This window comes from Sardina pilchardus, chromosome 18 (assembly GCF_963854185.1).
Source record: "Sardina pilchardus chromosome 18, fSarPil1.1, whole genome shotgun sequence".
NCBI classification, from domain to species: Eukaryota; Metazoa; Chordata; class Actinopteri; order Clupeiformes; family Clupeidae; genus Sardina; species Sardina pilchardus.
In genome coordinates, this window is record NC_085011.1 from 27,386,264 (window position 1) to 27,406,263 (window position 20,000).

The following is a 20,000-nucleotide window of genomic DNA, read 5'->3' on the forward strand; positions in this document are numbered from 1 at the left end:
CACGGGCGGCCATGGCTATAGAGTCTCTCATGCTGTGGTGCTGTGCATCTCCCTGTTGTGTTTGTTTAGGATGCAAGACTGAGAGAGGTGACGAGTGAGAGTTGTGCTCTGCTGGAGTTCATGCGTGTGGTGGGTCCAGCTGCATGTGCTGCTACTGTCCCACCCACACCTGCAGTCTCAGCCCTTACACATGCACAAGCTCCCTGCTTAGCACAGAGCCGGGAGAAACCCCCAAGAAGAGGAGGAGAAGGAGGAGGAGGAGGAGGAGGAAGAGGAGGAAGGCGTGCGTAAGCGAGGGGTTGGGGGGGGGGAGGAGCCAGTGCGTCGGCCGGCCTCTCACCTTTGAGTCTCCGGAAGTGGACGGGCACGTCGCTGTTGATGGTCTTGCTGTCGTCCTCGGCCGACTCCCTCCGCACGAGCGGCGGGTCGTTCTGGGCCAGCCAGTCGGCTACCTTGGTCTCCGACGCCATCATGGCCGCCTGCAGCGTGCTCAGGTCCTTGGCCGTGGGCCCCGACTTCTTGGTCCGGCCGCTGACGCTGCCCCCGCTGGACAGTTTGGCGGCCACGTGGTCCTTGATGGTCACCTTCCCCGGCGAGGCGGCGTCGAACTCGATGGTGAAGGACGCGTGGCCTTGAGACGAGCCGGCCGTGGCGGCCGTGTTGGTGGCGGACGCCGCTGACCCCTCCGTGTCCTTGGTGGGCACCTCGTGGATGCTGCTGCTGCTGGCCATCACGCTGCCCTCCTTGCTGGCCAGCTCTAAGTAGCCCGGGTCAGTCCCTAGGGACGGCAGGCCATTCTCCTTGGCCCTCTCCTTCTCGCCCTTCTTGCCTTCCCTGCCCTCTGTGGACACACAGCAGAACACTGGAGAGGTTAGCCTCGGGGGTCAAGAGGTCAAGAGGTGAAGAGGTCACAGGCTTGTGAGTGGGTATCAGCGGACTTCCCCTCTCTGATTTGGGCAACCGTGTCAGTCGAGCTCAGGGGGAAGATAAAAAGATCACACACACACACACACACACACACGCACACACACACACACACACACACACTGACCTTCTGAAAGGGCTTCAAAGGAAAGGGTGGACACAAAGCCAACTGTGTGTGTTGACATGAACTAATGAGCTGGCTGGTGAAGTCCCTGTGGAGGCCGGAGTGCTACTAATAATCTAATTGAGTTAGTCCATAATAGCCTGACTGGGGAGAGCTGCGAGTCTTCAGCAACTGATGGTGCGTTTGGGGTAAGAGAAAAGACAACAAAAAAACGGACCATCTGTTTTGCACTGGTGCGGCACTTTTGTTTGGGGTCTCATGAAAAGCAGCCCACATGTGGACCAGTGCATCTCCACAACACACACATGAATTAAACATTTGACCACAGACAGAGTGAGAGCAGAAGCCATGACTTGTCAGAAACAGGTGGCGTTGATGACGCGAGCTTCACATAATGATTAATGAGATGTCCGCTTGGACACACTGCTCCCAAAGCTCTCAGCAAAACACATTAGCCTCATGGTGGTCTGAGTTTGATCAAACAGGGATATTAGATAGGACATTTCACTTCAAAGACCAAGTTTAACTTCACAAGCCTAAAGAAAAAGAATAACATTTACTGGATGAGATATACAGTATAATCCAGATAGAGATAGAGATATATAAACAACAACAGGAAGACCCATCTGACTCAATGACCTGTCAGACTGAAGTTAAAACTGATCATTATCACATACCCTGTTCTTCTTAAAAGAAAAGAGGAGATGAAGTTTATTTAGACCTGTATTTAATGAAGAGCTTACTCAAATATCCTCTGTTATATGGAAGTTGTGACCAATCACATTTTGACTTCCTATTTTTTTCTGTGAATACTGTATCACTTCCCTATCAGGAACATCATGTGATATGTGGTCAGTCTAAAGAAGCAAAGCTGATTGTCCAGCTTGACCAATACTACCAGAACACAAAGCACGCTGCACACAGCTGAAGCTTTATCAACAGCGGTCCGAGCCGTGGACAACACGCAAGACAATAAAAACAGAAAAGTGCCATTTCTCCCTCCTTCATAGTGTCCTCTAGCCTGCAACCAACTCTCTCTCCCTCCCCCCCTCTCTCTCTCTCGCTCTCTCTCTCTCTCTCTCTCTCTCTCTCTCTCTCTCTCTCTCTCTCTCTCACACATGGACACACACAAACACAAACACACACAGCACAGAAATGACAAAGAGACCCACACAGCATCATGGGTATCTTGAGCAAAAGACAAAAACAAACTCCCCGACCAGGTAACACACAAGAACATGATGCTAATCTGCTAATCGATAGCAACTGGCTCCCTCTCTCCCTCTCTCTCTCTCTCACTCTCTCTCTCTCCCTCTCTCTCCGAACCACCAAACCCTCAGTCCCCAAGTGAACACTTGACACTAACCTCAGAGTGTGTCCAGGAATAGCAGCGTAGACTGGACACAGGTCCACATGACAGGGCAGGACAGGAGAGAGTTCAGACTCACAGAACAGGCGTAAGTGACGGAACCGGCCACTTTCAGACTGAGGCCAGTGGCAGAAGTGAAACCTTATAGCCTTGCGTTGACAATGCCCTGCGGAAGCTTGTGCTGTGTGTGTGTGTGCGTGTGTGTCAGGGTGTGTGTGTGTGTGTGTGTGTGTGTGCTGGGGGGGTATGGGGGATGTAGCAGCACTACAGCGGAGGCTATTCAAAGCACGTCTGTGGAGCTCATGGTGCCTTTCCATTCTCCCATACCCATGTGAGCGGCTAGTTAGCATATTTAGCATAGCCCGAGGGACCCACACTGCTGGGTTAAAAACTACAAAACATCATATCCCCAGAGAGTTTGCTGGGGAGTAGGAGAGGGTCTAGGAAGAGCTATAATGTGGGAAGGGTTTGTGTTGTAGTAGGATAGAAGTCTGTGTTGTTCTGATGGATATTTTTTGGCCACTAGGCTACAAGATCAAAAGTGTTGGAGGAAATAATGTAGGATTCATTTATATGTCCCTGAATGAGCGTTCTCTCTCTCTCTCTCTCTCTCTCTCTCTCTCTCAGTCTTTGTCCTTGTTGTCAGAGCAGGAATGCTAGGCCTTGTCAAACAATGCCATTCAGTGTCCTGAAGTCCCCCCCCCCCCCCCCCCCCCCAGAAAGATAAATGCACATAGTGCGGGTGGGGCTTCGGGTGAGTGTGTGTGTGTGTGTGTGTGTGTGTGTGTGTGTGTGGTGGGGAGGTGATCTGATGGACGTGGCGTGTTACTTTTAAACAGAGAACGAGCTGTTTTGGGCGAATTGAATTAAGAGGCACTCTAGGGTAGGGATGCTTTCAGCCTCCATTTTCTCCACTAAAGGCACGGGTGGCTGTTTTTATAAGTCTCCTCTCCTCCCCCAGGTGACACACTGGACGCTCGTCAAAGGAGAGAAACAGCTCTTACGAGAGAAACGCTACTGACTTTTTTGTTTGTATGTGTGTGTGTGTGCGTGTGTGTGTCCGTGTGTGTGAGAGAGAGTGGGCTGTTCTGTGTGCGGCTATGAAGAACTCAGGACTTTAGTTTTGTATGAGCTTAGGTTATGTCCTTAGACAGAGGGGATTTTTAGCCATGGGGCTGTGTATTTGTGAGTGTGTGTGTATATATATATGTAGGAGCCAAATTACGTTTTGTGTTGATTTATGTTTCTTTCTTGTGAATAGTAGTGTGTGAGTGTATGTGTGAATGAGTGAGTGATTGTATATGGCCATAGGTTGCCTGTCTACCCCCATCTAGTGGACTTCAAGGTCAAGGTCAGTGGAGGCTGAAGGAGGAGCTCAAGGGGAAAAGCCTCAAGAGCAGGAAGCCACAGCATCTGGGCGTGGCTGAGAGGGCAAACAGTCTTTTGACCGTGCTGCGTGCTACGTGAAGGACCGTGACCGTGTGCTGTGACAAGCCAAGCCATTTGATCTGAAAGACTGCTTTAGTTGAATTGTTTTTCTTTATTTTTACTCAAGTTTTGTAACATCAACATCAACAATAAATGGTCATTGGACCAACTGGATCAAACTTCACTATTCATCTCTACACCAGCACGCGTCCAGACATATCCAAATCAGTCACAAGTAACAGCGAATTCAGGGAGTAAAGGGACGACCGGAAAAGCTGCTACAATATATATATATATATTGTGTGCGTGTGTGTGTGCGTGTGCGTGTGCGTGTGCGTGTGCGCGTTACGCAACCCTTTTCATTTTCTGTGAGGGGACGGACTGCCTGTCACAACAGATGACAACCACTCTGCCACTACCAGCCCTCACTTCACACTCTCTGACACACACACATACACACACACACACACACACACACAGAATAACAGAATATACAGTGCCACTGCCCTCTGCTGTCTCAGGAGCATCATCAACACTGACACCCAATACTGGGTGACCGGGACACCAGAGATCTCAGATAAAATAATAAATAAATAAAGTAAACCAATAATGTTGGAACGCTTTTATAGAGTGGGCATCAAGGTCCATAAGCAATGACCTCAGTGGACTTTTGGGTCCTGTCTGCCGAGCTGAAAGAGCCGCACCACACCACAGAATAGGGTTATGCAGTCGCAGTTATTAGTAAACAAAGTGACTCTCACAACTACACAACTGAGGGCTGTTCCAAGTACGCAGTTTAGTGACAAACCTGGGTAAGTTAACTCAGAGTAAGGGGCAAACCTCCTAATAGAAGGGTTGTATGGCTTCATTCTCTACACAAAACAATGCCATAGGGCTCTTGTTGCAGGAGGTTTACCACGTACTCTAAATGAACTTACCCAGGTTTGTCACTAAACCACATACTTGGAAAAGCCCCCTGGGCTCTGACATTTGGGCATTTGTGATGCCGTCCATCTTACAGTCATCGTGTTAACAACATCTTAAGTCTCTTTAGGATTTTAGCTTGTAATCATAAGAAAACAACACACTGATCTGCTGATGAGATCAAAAGTTGCCACTACAAAGAGGTCAAATTCCACTAAGCTGAAGTTGAAAGTTTTACTTAAAACCCCTTCCGTAATCTTTTCCCTTTAGTATTTTGCTTTCCTCAAACAGCCTTGGCTCAGTGGGACTGTTTTACTTCCTGAGGTCAAAGGTCACCCTCTGTGCTGTGCTGTAGGCTTCCTGCAGCTCCAGCCCCGCTGCTCTAATCTCTAATCCCATTACTCCAGCCCCACACAACTTAATGGGATCGCCAAGAGCCCCGCCGCTGACGCTAACGCTGCCAAACAACAATCAAACAGGCCTTCCGTTTCAGACGGGATAAGCCAGGGAATGGACACCACAGCCAATGTTTGGGCTCTGTGCGCAGCATAAGCAGCGCACACAAGAGACCAGGGAGAGTGCACATCTCCTCGGAGAAGACCAGTGGGATTAGGATTTAGGACTGTCCAGCACAGAGCGAGCAAATAATGAACATATTACAGATGTACTGTTACTATGGCATTTGTTTACCATGACATTTATTAAATCTACATCTGAAGGAGGATGATAAAAACTGCTTCTTGTATGTGTACAGTACATTTGATTGCATATGTACAGTATAGGACATGTACTAGATTTACAGAAAAACACTGTTTGACAGAAAACTTAAACTAGTGCAACTATATTGTTGGTAGGCTATAACGGAAGAATTTCCTATGCTAAATAAGGCTGACTGGGTAAGCTATATTTTTGAACTCTAGTCTCTCTCTCTCTGGAATCGGTCCATTTTCATTTCAAATAAAAAACTTGCATAGTTCACCTTTAACTGACTACTCTTCACTTCCCACCCTTGCTACCATGTGTCTTGAGAATAATATCAAGCTCCTTAAGCTCCACAAGTTTGGGTTGTGAGCCGCTGTGAGATTTCCTTCTGTACAATATACATACAGCATAGAAAAGAAAGTCCTCTGTTACTTACGCCAGAATTTGGCACAAATGTGTTTTGAATATGAAGTTTGAACAAATCTGAATATGTTCTTACTGTAGGTTCATCCATCGTAAGAAGTCTAACACACATATCTGCATACCTCAGACCCAGGTAATTCTGTTCATATAAAAGCTTTTTGCCAATTCAGCATTAATCTTCTGATTCTTGATGCAGCGTGTTCAGTGAAAAAGAAAAACACACACACACACACACACACACACACACACACACACACACACACACACACACACACGCACACACACACACACACACTCACACACTCCTACCTATGCCACAGTTCTCCTGCTTCTTCCCAGAGGTCTTGGTCTCCTGCTTGAAGGAGTTTTCATCATCAGCGTCCCCGTCGCCCCACCAAGATGGCTGCCCGTAGAGAGGAGTTCCTCTGTGGAGTGCTGCGATGTCTCCTGCCACCACAACAAACAACACAACACACAGAGAAAAGATGAAGCAGCAATGTCTCCTGCCACCACCACAACAAACAACACAAAACACAGAAAAAAGGGATTAAACATGAAAATCCCAGCTTGAGCTCTCCCCCACCCTCTTACAACAGAAAGAGGAGGAAAAAAGAAGACCGGATAAAAAATTAAAAATTAAAAATAAAACCCTAAACAAAGACTGCACGGTGAACTTTTTGGGTGCTATCCCACCTTCCGTACCCCCTTCCCTGTTCCCTGTGTGAGGAGTGGCGAGTCTCTCCTGACCGAGAGCGCTGGTCTGGCTCTAAGGCAGCGGTCAGCACGCTGCCTGACCTACATAATGGAAGCCTCTGAGAGGGCCAGCCAGCCAAATATCAAAGCCAGCGCATTAATTGCAAAAAGAGGATCTGACGAGCTTAACTGCCCTCATAACGCCACGACGACGACAGGATTTGTTTTTGCCTGTTTATCCCCCAACAACACACACACACACACACACACACACACACTGTTGCGGTGCGTGAGGCTCTCGCTGTGATTGGCTCTTCCTGTTGTCCATTTGAGTGTGCACCACGGGGTTGGGTTCTCTGTGGCACGCAAAGACCTCGTCCTGCCGTGCACCCTAAAGGTCTCCATGGTGTGTGTGTGTGTGTGTGTGTGTGTGTGTGTTTGTTCACCCTAAAGGACAGCCCTGGATCTCCACGGAAACAAGACCAGACCTCTGGATCAGGATATGACCCGGGTCAGACTCAAACCCGTGACCCCACTGTAGGCACTGTACCCAGTTGTAACCACTATCGTACGGGTGATGTACCCAGTTGTACCCACTATGGTACGGGTGATGTACCCAGTTGTACCCACTATGGTACGGGTGATGTACCCAGTTGTACCCACTATGGTACGGGTGCTGTACCCAGTTGTGCCACAGTGCCCCCGTTTCCCGTCGTTCACTGTGCCCCATGGCACGGACCCCTGAGCTGGCATTAAAAGGGCGCGGCACGCTGGTGTGAGCATTTACCGGGATACACACATGTAAATGGAATCCTGCTCCTGTCCTGCACACGTGTCACAGCTCCTCACAGCCTGAGTGTGTGTGTGTGTGTGTGTGTGTGGCAGTAAACCACAGCATCAAACCCTCATAAAACAGGAGAAGCAAGAGGCCAGCTCAGCTGATTCACTTCCCTTGCTAGAGCGTCTGAGTCGCACCCATCTGGAGGATCACATGGCACAGCTGCTGATCCACATATGAACAGCACAGTGTCGTCCTGACCACTCACAGAATCAATACTTTGTTTCAAAATGATTTAATTTAGGACACATAAAAGATATGTCGTATTTTGGTCGTATCCTCTCCTTTTTGGTGGAGTTACAATAAATCTCCAGTTAAATGCACAAGGATGTTTGAAATCAAATTCAATTAGTTGATATAATGATTGTGATTATGGTTAATGATAGTCACATTACATACGAGGCTCCAGCATATTTAATGCCATTTTTGCCCACATCCGTTCAAATATGCACAGTTTCTGGTACTGCCTTGAGACTGACAGTGACCACACTCTATGCACTGCACAGTAACTGATAGCAGTTCAGCATTACAGTAAATCACAGCATCAGCTTTTAAAAGAGAGAGGGGGTGGAAGAGAAATAGCACGGAGCTGACAATTAGCGTCAAGAGAGGGCGCTAATCAAGTGTTAGCCTGATTTAAACAGACTGTGGCAGTGGAGTGGCACGGCTAGCCTGTCTGTTTCTCTTGGTAACACCGCGGGACTGACGGAGAGTGGAGACGCTGCCGCTAGTCACGCCTGCCATCAGCAACCCTGCAGTTTACCGCCACATCACTGCCTAGCCTAGCAAAGCCGCTATTAGCAGACAGAGTAATTACCCTTAACACTACTGTCAGAGAGTTAATGCACTACGACACACACACACACACACCCACACACACACACTACAACACAACTACAACTAATAACAACTAACAGACAACCACAGGGCTATTTCCTCCTTTTACTTGTTAGGTTTTAGTGAAGGGGTGGTTAAATGTGGTGGATTGATGAGGGGGTTAACACACCCCACCCTACCTCACAGGCTGTTAGCTACAATTCCCAAACCTGTTGAATTACAGACAGAAGAAAAGTACTCAAGCCTAATCGTACACACTAATCTTAGCACAGGATAGTCATCACTACGCGTTTTCAGGATTCAAGAGTACCAACTCCTACGAGGCCCACTTGCTGTATACTCCATACCAAGCAAGGCTTAACAAAGAGCAAGTTTCTAACTAAATGAGATGTCTGCTTTAGGGATATGATCTGTGCAAACGGGCTGTCAGTGTGTGTAACACTCACCCATTAAACCCTCTGTGACACACACACACACACACACACACACACACGCACACACACAGACACACACACACACGCACACAAGAACGCACGCACGCACGCACGCACACACACGCACACAGGCACACACCCACAGACACACACACACACACACACACACACACACACACACACACACACACACACACACACACACACACACACACACATCCTCAGGCTTTAATTAATGCCACAGACCTTCTTGCGTCTCACACAATTTAACACACCAGACAGGGCTACGCATCGCTAAGCGATGGAGATCTCCATGGAAATAAAGCCCTGGAGACTGTTGCCATGCAATTAGATTGCAACACAGATTGGACCTCAGGATTTTCAATCGTTATTTACTTAAATGCTTTGAGATGCTTTGAAATATTATTTTAAGAGAGGGGTATCGTGTTGCTGATGCCTACAAACCCACAAAAATAAAGTGCAGCCTCATGAAGAATTTAACTATGGTGCATGTTCTGTCCTCAGATATATGTTTTGTGATGCAAGTAATTTTAGGTGAAAATTTAATCCAGTACTATCATACTGTATTCGTGTATGCATTTGTAGGGACCTTTATTTTGACTTCATACAGGGCACGTGGGCTACGTTGTTTACATCTCTGAGTGTAGTAGTAGAAGAACAAGTTAGAAGCATGGTCTCAGTGTCTCTAAGTTCTATGTTGATTTTTCGCACACCTACGACAGCATTGGCTGCCACTTGACAAGGACTGCACTTCATGTCGTTGTATCTGTTACAATGACAAATAAAGATATTCTATTCTATTCTATTCTATGAACCTACTGCAGATGGCATGGAACACCACGCGCCACTCTCCTCTGCCCTCAGCGGAACGTGGCGAGTGCCAGGGCAGTGTTCCTGTTCCGCCCTGCGGTGGCAACAGGTCAACACACCCGGGACAAATATAGCCAACGCTGGTTATTATTACTCTGATCTAGCCACAGGACACGGGGGAAACAGCCGCTGGCAAATACACACACTATTCTTTGATATATCTCTCTCATCCGGAGGGGGTGGACTCATCTGATAACAGCCTAAATGTGGCTGCTCAGATTGCTTGGACAGACAGATTTAGTGATTAGTGTCATAGGACTCTTAATAATTAAATAAGAGAGTAAATAGAAGTAGCAGATTACAGATAGCACTGACAGGGATAGAGACGGAGAGAGGGAGGCAAGAGAAAGAGAAAAAGAAAGAGGGGGGGCTGAGTGAAAGGAGAGACATTATCTTCATTATTACTTCTAAAAGAAAAGCTCTGATTCTATCTCTTTTAGATGAAAGACACGTGACTTTGATTGAGCCCAATTAAAGCACTGCTTTGCTGTTAGAGTGCTGCTGTGGCTTTTAAAGAGTGGGGACTCCATCAATCTAAATACCAGAACATGGCACAGCTCTCAATCAGGCAGACAAGCTTGGCTCTACAGAATCTCCACCTGATGCAATGGCCCACTCTCCCTCCTTCCATCTCTCCATCTCCCTCCCTCTCTCTCTCTCTCTCCCTTACTACCTACCTTGGGTAAAAGAAATCCCCACCCACCCTTCCACCATCTTTACCTCTCTCATTCCCTGCCTCCCTCCCTACCTCCATCGCTCCTCACCTCTATCCCTCCCTCTATTCCTCCCCCTCTATATCTCCATCTCTCCCTCCCTCTCTCTCTGCTCTTTCACTCACCTGGTTTCTCCTCTCCCCTCTGCGTCTCTGCAGGTTTGGTCGGAGGAGGTTCTGCGCTGGGCTCGGCGGCCTTCCTCTCCTGGGTCTTAGTGGCCGCTGGTTTGCTCTTGGGGGTCTTGGCGGGCTCTGCGGGGGTGGGCTTCTTCCCCAGCTGCAGCTGGCTGCTGAACTTCTCATGCTGACACACGGCACAGGACATAAGGGACACATTAGTGGACACATGGACACCTTTTAAACGCTTACATCTGGGTGTCGTCGTGCCGTGTGTGTGTGTATGTGTGTGTGTGTGTGTGTGTGTGTTTTCTGATGTGAGGGTGTGAATGAATGAGGGTACAAAGGGTAAGAAAACACGGTCTGAAAGCATGAAACATGTTGATTTACAGTAAAAGGAGAGAAGAGAGTCGGGGTGAGAACAGGCACAGGAGAACAGTATGAGATGTAGCCCTGCTCAGTAGCGCATGCTAACTCTGTGCTGCCTGTACAGGAGGGTACGGGGTGGCTCAGCTATGCTCTGGGCACTTGATGATTAGTGTTTACATCGCTATTCTCACTACTGTAGTCTGACCTTTTTTAAATTGTTCACTGTTAAATTATTTGTTGTATTATTTTTATTTGTATGTCGCTTTGGACAAGGAGTCTGTCACATAGTCCTAACCACAACCATTACCACTGTACTGTGCAGTCTGTGCAGCAGGGTATGTGGTGGGTACACTTTAAACACTTTCATTAGGTGCTGTGTCCACCAAACACGTTTTTTGTGCCGACGGCGACAATTTTCAATATAAAGTCTATGTAGCCCAGCGTTCATAGCGCTGAGCGCCCTCGGCGGAAAAAAGCTCTCGGCGCTGACGTTTTTTACCGCAGCGCTTAGGGCGCTCAAAGTTGAAATCTGTTCAACTTTTAGAACAGCACCGGGCTCGTCAATGTCACTTCTCATTATAAACCATCTCCGGTTTTGGTGACTTAGCAACAATAAAGACTTCTCGAAGCGCCGAGAAAAGCGTTTTTTTTTTTACGCTCTCAGCGTAAAAAAACGTGATTGGTGGACACAGCACCTTAACCATAGGAGTAGCCAAGTGCCCAGTGTTTCCTGCTGTTTTGTCTTCAAGGCAGTGCTGCCTGAAGGTGCTAGGCTTAGGCATGGGTTAGGATTAGGGTTAATGTTAGGTGCAGGGATTAGGTGCTTTTAAATTGACAGTGGCAGCGCTGCCTGGAAGACGACATTGGGGGCTTAAAACACCACTGAGCGTGCCGAGCAGCAGCACCAGACCTCCTTGAGCTCCAATATGGCTCCGCACTGCGGCGTGCTGACACCCTCCCTCTGTCTGGGCTCTGTGCAGGAGGGGATGGGGGTAAGTGATGGTCCTGGGGGACTAATTAAAGGCCGGCTCTCCAGACTGTGATATGAGCGGATAAATGAATCCTGTAACACGAGCGCCCTGGGCTTTTATACGAGCCCTTTATGACGGCTGAGAGCTACACCCAAGAGATGGATAAGGAGACAAATAGGGGATGGAGGGCACTTATGGGTTAACCTTCAGGACTCCACTCATTCATGTGTAGTTAGCCTGTCTGTCTCTGCCGTGTATGAGTGTGTGTGAGAAAGAGAGATAAAGAGTATGAGTGTGTGTGCTGTGCACATGTGTGTGTTTTCAGATCTGAGGGTGTGTATGAGTGTTTGATTGGTTGTGTGCAGGTATATGTGGTTGTGTGTGTGTGTGTGTGTGTGTGTGTGTGAGACAGTGTATGTGTGTGTGTGTGTGTGTGTGTGTGTGTGTGCGTGCGTGTGTGCGTGCGCACATGCGCTTGTGTCTCACCTTAAGAGCCTCCTCCGGCACATGAAGTTCTCCTCGTACCACAGTAAACAGGTTGGTATGTGAGACACGTTAAGGAAAGCAATACCACACCACACCACCACACACACACACACACACACACACACACACACACACACACACACACACACACACACACACACACACACACACACACACACCACAACACCAAACAAACAAGCCAACCTTCACACAAGCCTCTTTCAGTCCTTGAAGACACTGGCCCTCATGCAAGACATTAAACAAATACCTTCTTATTCTTGCTCATATCCACATTCTTTTCATTATTTTGTTAGAACCTCACATAACCACATACTGTGAGCAAACATAAACATTCTGTCATTCACAGTCAAACACTCTTTGGATAGGGCTAGTGATGAAGGAGAAGTTTAGCCTATCTGGCTATCACCATACTAAGCTCAATCTTAACATTGAACAATAGTCTGGGGAGTCTGCTCTGTATTTCTACAGCACAACAGGCATAATCAGTGGGCATAGTTCAAATGACTGTAGCATTTGGATAGTCTTTCAATCAATCAGATCAACGATCTGGGTGCGCCTGGTGGATAAGCAAGTTAGTGATTGGTTCCAACAAACGTGGACAAGAAGCAGGAGAGGTGAATGAGCAGGTTTCCAGCCTGAGCTGCAGAGTGAAATCCAATTCGCCGGCAGATCGGGCTGGGTTTACCCTGTCTAGGAGAAGTTGCCCCATCCCTGATGTCCAGTGAAAGGATATCATATCCAAACCGCAGCTTGTCATCCATCTTCAGAGTGATGTATATCTGCTCCTGGATCCGGGTGTCGTTTACAAACGTCTAGAGAGAAAACAAACAGCACAAGTCACACTCACTTTCTCACATAGAATGACAACTGTTGTCATACATTACAGATGAGGATATATTTCTCAGTTACATTACATTGCATTTAGCAGACACTTTCCACTCACAGAGTTACTATTGCGAGATTATTATGATCACATCATTAGCTGTCTTAGTTCCTATCTCACCCCTGTCAAGAGGAAAAGAAGCTTCAAAGGCAGCTTCCTGATCACCTGATTATATGAGTCAAGACAGATTCATTGTACATCATGCTGGAAAACAGTGTACAATATCAGGTGGCAAGTTTTGAGTGAGTTTGTGTGTGTGTGTGTGTGTGTGTGTGTGTGTGTGTGTGTGTGTGTGTGTGAGAGTGTGAGTGAGTGTGAGTGAGAGACTTTGTTACGTCTAGAGCAGCTTAGCTGGCAGTTCACGGGAGCGGCACTTGCTCCAACGCTGCAGTCTCCAGCACAGGAGGAGGTTTGAGCTTAAATCTTTGTGGATTACTTGTGGGCTTTAGTAGTCATTCAGGCGTCGCTCCCGAGGGCATTTTAACTTTAATCCATCAGGCCGACTTCAATCCAAACGTTTAACCTTTGTCTCAAATTGAGGAGTGATTAATCCCTCCGTTTGAAGTATAATCGTTAAATCTGTTTAGCCAGCGCTAACAACTCTTTTGGCAGAGAGAGGTACTTTTTTTTCATGGGTTCTTAAAAAACAAACAAACAAACAAATAAATAAATAAGGACATTAATGAACTCCTTGCAAATCCATGACACTCCTGAGATTAATTGAGGCAGAGAAATCTGTCTCACGCAGGCCTGAACCAGAGAGCTGAGCATCAAAAGCACTTCTCTCATATCCAGGACACACTTTGGGCATAAACCCATCTAGGCCAAGCCGTCGCTCTCCCTTAGACAGATAGCTAGAAAGATATATTTTATTGCCACCCGACAATGTTGGTAGTAGTTGTTGTTTCAGAAAGAAGTAGCTCAATCCGGTAGAAAGAAAGAAAAACAAAACAAAAGAATAAATAAATAGGGGAGGGTTGTGTATACAATGACTTTTCACCAATGCTTGGTGTACTGGCAAAGCTATTTCTTCTCCTTGGTTAGACCTCAGGCAACATAAATCAATCTCACTAAGCCAGAACACACTCCAGATGCTGAGAGAAAGTCTTCTCTCTTTTGCCTAGAACTGGCACAGAACTGTAGTCAAGACCACCTAGAGACCAAGACCAGTCCAAGTCAAGATTGAGTCAAGACAGAGTCCAGCGTCCAAAGAGATCTGAGTCCAAGTCAAGACTGAGTCCAAATGAGAGAGGCAAGTCAAGACTGAAAGAGAAAACAAATGAAGCTTCGGCTTGAACAAGTGAGACTAGTGAGAATTCTCTTCCTGGAGTCGCAAGTGAAGTCAGCTCCGACTGACTGACAGACTGACTGAGCAGTGACGATCGTACATCTCACCCCTCCTTTGAGAAGGTAATGGAAATAAATTCCACTTCTTTTCTTTACTTTTATATCTATATCTACACTGATACACACTGTACTCTACACTACATATTGTGCTTTGAAAAAAAAAATATATATAGTATATACTTTTTGATCCTGTGAGGGAAATTCGGTCTCTGCATTTATTCCCATTTGTGAATTAGTGAACACATACAGCATGTACAGCGGCACTCGGGGAGCAGGGAGGGGTTAGGTGCCTTGCTCAAGGGCACTTCAGCCGTGGACTGGTGGGGATTTGAACCGGGAACCCTCAGGTTACAAGTTCGAAGCCCTAACCAGTAGGCCACGGCTGCCACACAAAATAAAATTGATAAAAATCCATAAAATTGTTTGATTTGATTTGATTGTTTTGAGAGTTGCCGATGACAGTGCAGTTTTAGGCTTCTCCAGCCCTCCAGGCTCCGATTCCTCCGCAGGGTGGAGTCAGTACCAGCCTGCTCTCGTCTGACAGCACTGAGGTCAGCTCAGAGAGCCAGCGGCGTTCTGTCCCTACTGGGCAGTGAGCACTGTGGTCAGAGATCAAGATAAATGCTGCTTTACTGCTGAGGCGTTCGTTCCAGTTCCCTTCTCAGTGCAATGACATGCCCTGTCAGACATGCATGCAGCCACAACCATGCTACATGTGACTGTCCACCCTGTATGCCGTCTACTTGCACACACACGCACACACACACACACACACACACATGCACACACACACACACACACACACACACACACACACACACACACACACACACACACACACACACACACACACACACACACACACACACACACACACACACACACACACACACACACACACACACACAAATGAAACATGCAGCATCATGGATAATTCTGGAGTTTTCTGGCACAGGTTCAGGTGAGAGTGCTCCTCTGGGCCGTTTAGCTTCGGCAGAGCTACCCAGGACACACACACACACACACACACACACACACACACACACACACACACACACACACACACTCTAAGTGAAGGCTTTGGATTTAATGTATAACAATTTGCATGTCTGCGCTCAGGACGGCTCCTCTGGGAGGCCTCATGCTGCATCTATTAAATCCTAGAAATAGCAGCCAAGCCAAATACAATGCTGCTATCACTAAGGGATTGTCTAACAATGTGTGTGTGTGTTTATTTATTCTCTTATTCTGTATGTGTGTGTGTGTGTGTGTGAGAGAGAGAGGGATAAAGAGAGAGAGAAAGAGAAACAGAGAGAGAGAGAAAGAGAAAGAGAGATCAGCTAATGTTTACACTTTCATTCTGTATTCAGCCTCCAGGAGGGCAGTGCTGGGCTCAGTGCAGGCCAGTCAGGAAGTCAGGACTGTTCTGAGTGGGAGTCATGAGGAAGCAGGTCACGGCCATGAGTCGCACTTCCTGCTCATGGATCTGAAGCACAGCTGAGTGCCACTGGCTGGCCTGCCTGATCACCGCGGAGAAGAACCAACCCACATGACTCAGACTGGGAGACCGGATCAGCTTCCTCTCCTCCTCCTCCTCCTCCCCCCTTCCCTCCTCCTCCTCCTCCTCCTCCTCCTCCTCCATGTGGCGGGCACGACGGGCCGGCGGAAGTGGACACGTGGCTCACAGGAGAATCTCTCAGACCAGACACACTCTTTCATTTTAACGGCTCTCTTCACAGGCTTTTCAGTCAATATATGTATATATATACAGCCCTCATTTAGGTTTAAGAACGGCATATATTTTACTGGATAGCCTGGAATAAAACCTCATTGTAATTGTACCTTGCACTAAAAACAAGATGGCTCTTAAACACACACACACACACACACACACACACACACACACACACAGAAGAGGCACGGAGTAGCCACTATCCATCCTAATCTTTTGTGTGTTTTATGGAGACAATTAGCCTCATTAGATGTCTTTGGGATAAGAGGAGTATAAGAGACATCGGAAGAGGTTGTTAAGGGAAAGCTGGAGTGTGTGTGGGGTAATTACACAGGCCCTGGAGAGGGGGAGGTGTGTGTATGTGTGTATGTGTGTGTATTGTGTGTGTGTGTGGGGGGCAGCTAATTATGAAATGTGGTTAGAGTGGCACTTTTGCAGATCGATCATGAATATGTAAAAGGAAGGTTTTGAAAACGCATGCAACCAGAGTCCACATCCAAGCACACACACATACCTACGTACACACATACAAACACATGTATTTATGCACACAAAAACATACGCACGCACGCACGCACGCACGCACACACATACATTTTCTCAGTACTACCCAGACTGTGAGCAGACAGCGATGTAGATGTGTCCAGGTTGAGCATGATGACAATGTGTGTTTTATCATTACAGTGCTCAGGGTTTCAAACGCACACCCCTCTCCTTTACATCCAGTGTGCAGCCAGAAAACAATCTGCATATTTGTGTTCTATCAGCCTGTGCTGAAGGCCACCATTACCTCCAGAATTTCAATGTAATTCAATACAAAAACGCATGTGTGTGTGTGTGTGTGTGTGTGTGTGTGTGTCCTCACTCACCCCATTAAGGCTGCCCAGGTCCTTGACTTTGTGCTCGTCGCTGGCCAGTTCATAGTTGATGACAGCATGCTGCTTGTCCACACTCCGTGACTGCGGAAAACACACACACACACACACACACACACACACACACACACACACACACACACAGAGTGAGTCAGCACAGAATGTCTTGAAAATGATTCAAACTAATGTAGTGATTTTCATTCCTGGTGCATCAGTTGAAAGTGATGTTGTGGGCTCTTACAGCGGGGGCTGTTTTTGAGGACGAGTCACACTGAAATGTTAACCAGGACAGAGATCTGAATAACATTACACCATTTCAGCCCCATTTTGCCACAAATTTGCCGTAGCCGATCAATTTCAAGCATTGTGCCCGAATATGAAAGGTCAGGAACGATGTTGATGGAGGAACGCTTCTTGTAATGTGACATGTTCAATGACCAACGATTCATTGTCTGCGACACGACTCGAACAATAGGCTGGGCTACGTGATCTTGTAATGTGGCCAATATACTGACCAAAACGCAGCGATAACTTATGGTTCTATGATTGCATAGTCTGACATGGTCCATCCAAAAAAGACCAAAGACCAAAAAAGTCCAACTCTCAGAAGGTCACATTACAATAGTCTTGTTAAGGGCCACATACACAAACACACACACACACAGACACACACACTGACATGAACACAGACAAACAGCTTCACAATTACATACCCTGTCTAACTTACCCTCCCACAGCGCATGCTGCGTTCACTAAACCATCCGCTACCCACCCACTCATGCAAACACACACACACACACACACACACACACACACACACACACACACACACACACACACACACACACACACACAGGACTGATTTCACCAAAGTAAATGAGCACACTTGGCTCTGCTTCACTGGTCCTGCTGGCTGTGACTTCACTGTAGTATACAGTCAGTATGGACACACACACACACACACACACACACAGCCTGTGTGTCTGGAAGGACAGCCATCCACACACGGCCATGATGTGGACTCTGTCTCCACTCTGCTCCTGAGAGAGAATGTGAGGCATGGATGGCATCTCTGTCTCAACGATCAGTGTGTTCCACCAGGAGGGTCACTAAAGCTGATGTGACTCTTATTTAAGAGAGAGCTCCTAAATATGTTTACCAGGAAGCACAATAAGTGGGTCTCTCTGTGGCATTCCTAGTGCTGAACTGAAAGTTAACCAACCCTTAATAGTCATTCAGATACTTATCAAGGATCATTCAATATCAATCCCTCAAAGTGTACTGAAGAGTTTTCTACTCAAGTTCATTAACGTAAATTCTTACATCTTTCAGTACATGAAAAGGTTATGACTATGGCAGCTAAAAGTGATAACACATACACAAACATCCAACTAGTCTACAACTGAGGAGATGTCCTAACACTAAAAAAGAAAGAATCTATGTTTAGGTTGTTATCTTTGGGCCTGCATCTTAATTACATAGTCAAACACTGAGAATAAACAATCATGTGCTGAAGGTCTCAGAACCCCCCTATGGGTAAGTTCATATTGCCCTGCCTACTCCAAAGACCCCCTTTGTTTTAGCTATAGGCCCTCAGGTCAGGAGACGGTCAGAACATCCATAAGGGACTCTATTTACACAACAGTGCCTTGTGTCTTTTTTGTGCTTAATGTATTCTTTGACATGATGACAGCCACACATTATTGCACTTTTCATTTCATTGCTGTGTGTGTATGAAGAGGAGGGGCTTTTATCACATGGGTCACAGATAAACACATGGCTGTGTGTGTGTACATGAAGAGGAGTGGCCTTTATCACATAGGTCAGGAGGTAAAAATGTAAACTTGTACACAGACAAAAAACAGAGGCAAACGTTCAAGACCAACATGTTGTCTTTAAACTGTTATGAACATTTCAGCCTTCGTCCAGCATCCATGAACGTTAGTGGGAAAACCACCCTTGTGAGATTGCAGAATTGTGATTGTGATTGAGACTGTGATTGTGATTCTTGGATTTCTCCTTGGGGATCAATGAAGTATCTATCTATCTCTATCTATCTTGTTCACAAACGTTCGCTGTGTTTGTCTTTGCAGATCTGAACACACCTCAGGCTTACAACAGCTAATTTGGCCATGGATCTGATCCTGTTAATCCACTGTATCCTTTGCAAGATGGCTTCCAGAATATTCTACTGTGTGGGGATACACTGCTATCCAGGAGTGCTCTTCAGGAGCTCAGTGCCCAGGATTACAGCTCTGTAGGGGTCGAAGGTCATGTTATGGGGAAATGAGAGCGCTGCCCATGTTAATGTAATCCAATTAACCTGCAGTGATTTCTTCTTTCTCACTGAGTGCTGCAGCAACACACAAACATGCAGGGAGCTTATATAAGCTCCAATTAGCCATCCTGGCACAAGGCTTGTTCAAATAGGAATACGCTAGGCAGACACAGAGGAATATGTTAAGGAGACAAATAGGAATGTACTACTAAGGACAAAAAGAGGAATATGTTAAGGAGACAAAGAGGAATATACTACTAAGGACATAGATGAATATGTTAAGGACACAAAGAGGAATATACTACTAAAGACACAAAGAGGAATGTACACTGAGGTGACAGATAGGAATGCATTATGGAGACAAACAGGAAAACACGTAAGAGAGAAAATGTTCTTTGCCTTCACTGATAAATAACAAAAATACTGTTAAGATGTCATACCCTGTTGATCAGAAGGCACAGTTCACGCTGCTAACACCCTGCTCATACAATATATTGTGTGTGTATGTGTGGGTGTGTGCATTATTGCTTGCTATACTCCTGCTACTATGCTTCTACTGCCTTACAGTAAACAAAAAGCAAAAAAAATCCATAAATACAACAAACAAATGTTCATCACGCAC

At 46.6% G+C, this 20,000-nt stretch overlaps 1 protein-coding gene across 5 annotated transcripts in view; it reads right to left on the reverse strand.

Annotated features, from left to right (window-relative positions):
- cep170aa (centrosomal protein 170Aa) overlaps positions 1-20,000 on the reverse strand; it is a 66,463-nt gene that overhangs the window by 28,215 nt on the left and 18,248 nt on the right. For 4 of the 5 annotated variants that reach the window (XM_062519407.1, XM_062519405.1, XM_062519404.1 and 1 more), the window contains exons 3-8: positions 17,095-17,184; positions 12,994-13,075; positions 12,243-12,298; positions 10,426-10,603; positions 6,204-6,341; positions 341-841 (exon numbers count right to left, since the gene is read on the reverse strand). In XM_062519407.1, coding sequence (XP_062375391.1) covers positions 341-841; positions 6,204-6,341; positions 10,426-10,603; positions 12,243-12,298; positions 12,994-13,075; positions 17,095-17,184 — 1,045 coding nt within the window. Of the gene's footprint in view, positions 1-340; positions 842-2,414; positions 2,492-6,203; positions 6,342-10,425; positions 10,604-12,242; positions 12,299-12,993; positions 13,076-17,094; positions 17,185-20,000 lie in introns of those variants that run through there. The other variant, XM_062519408.1, reaches the window with a different exon arrangement.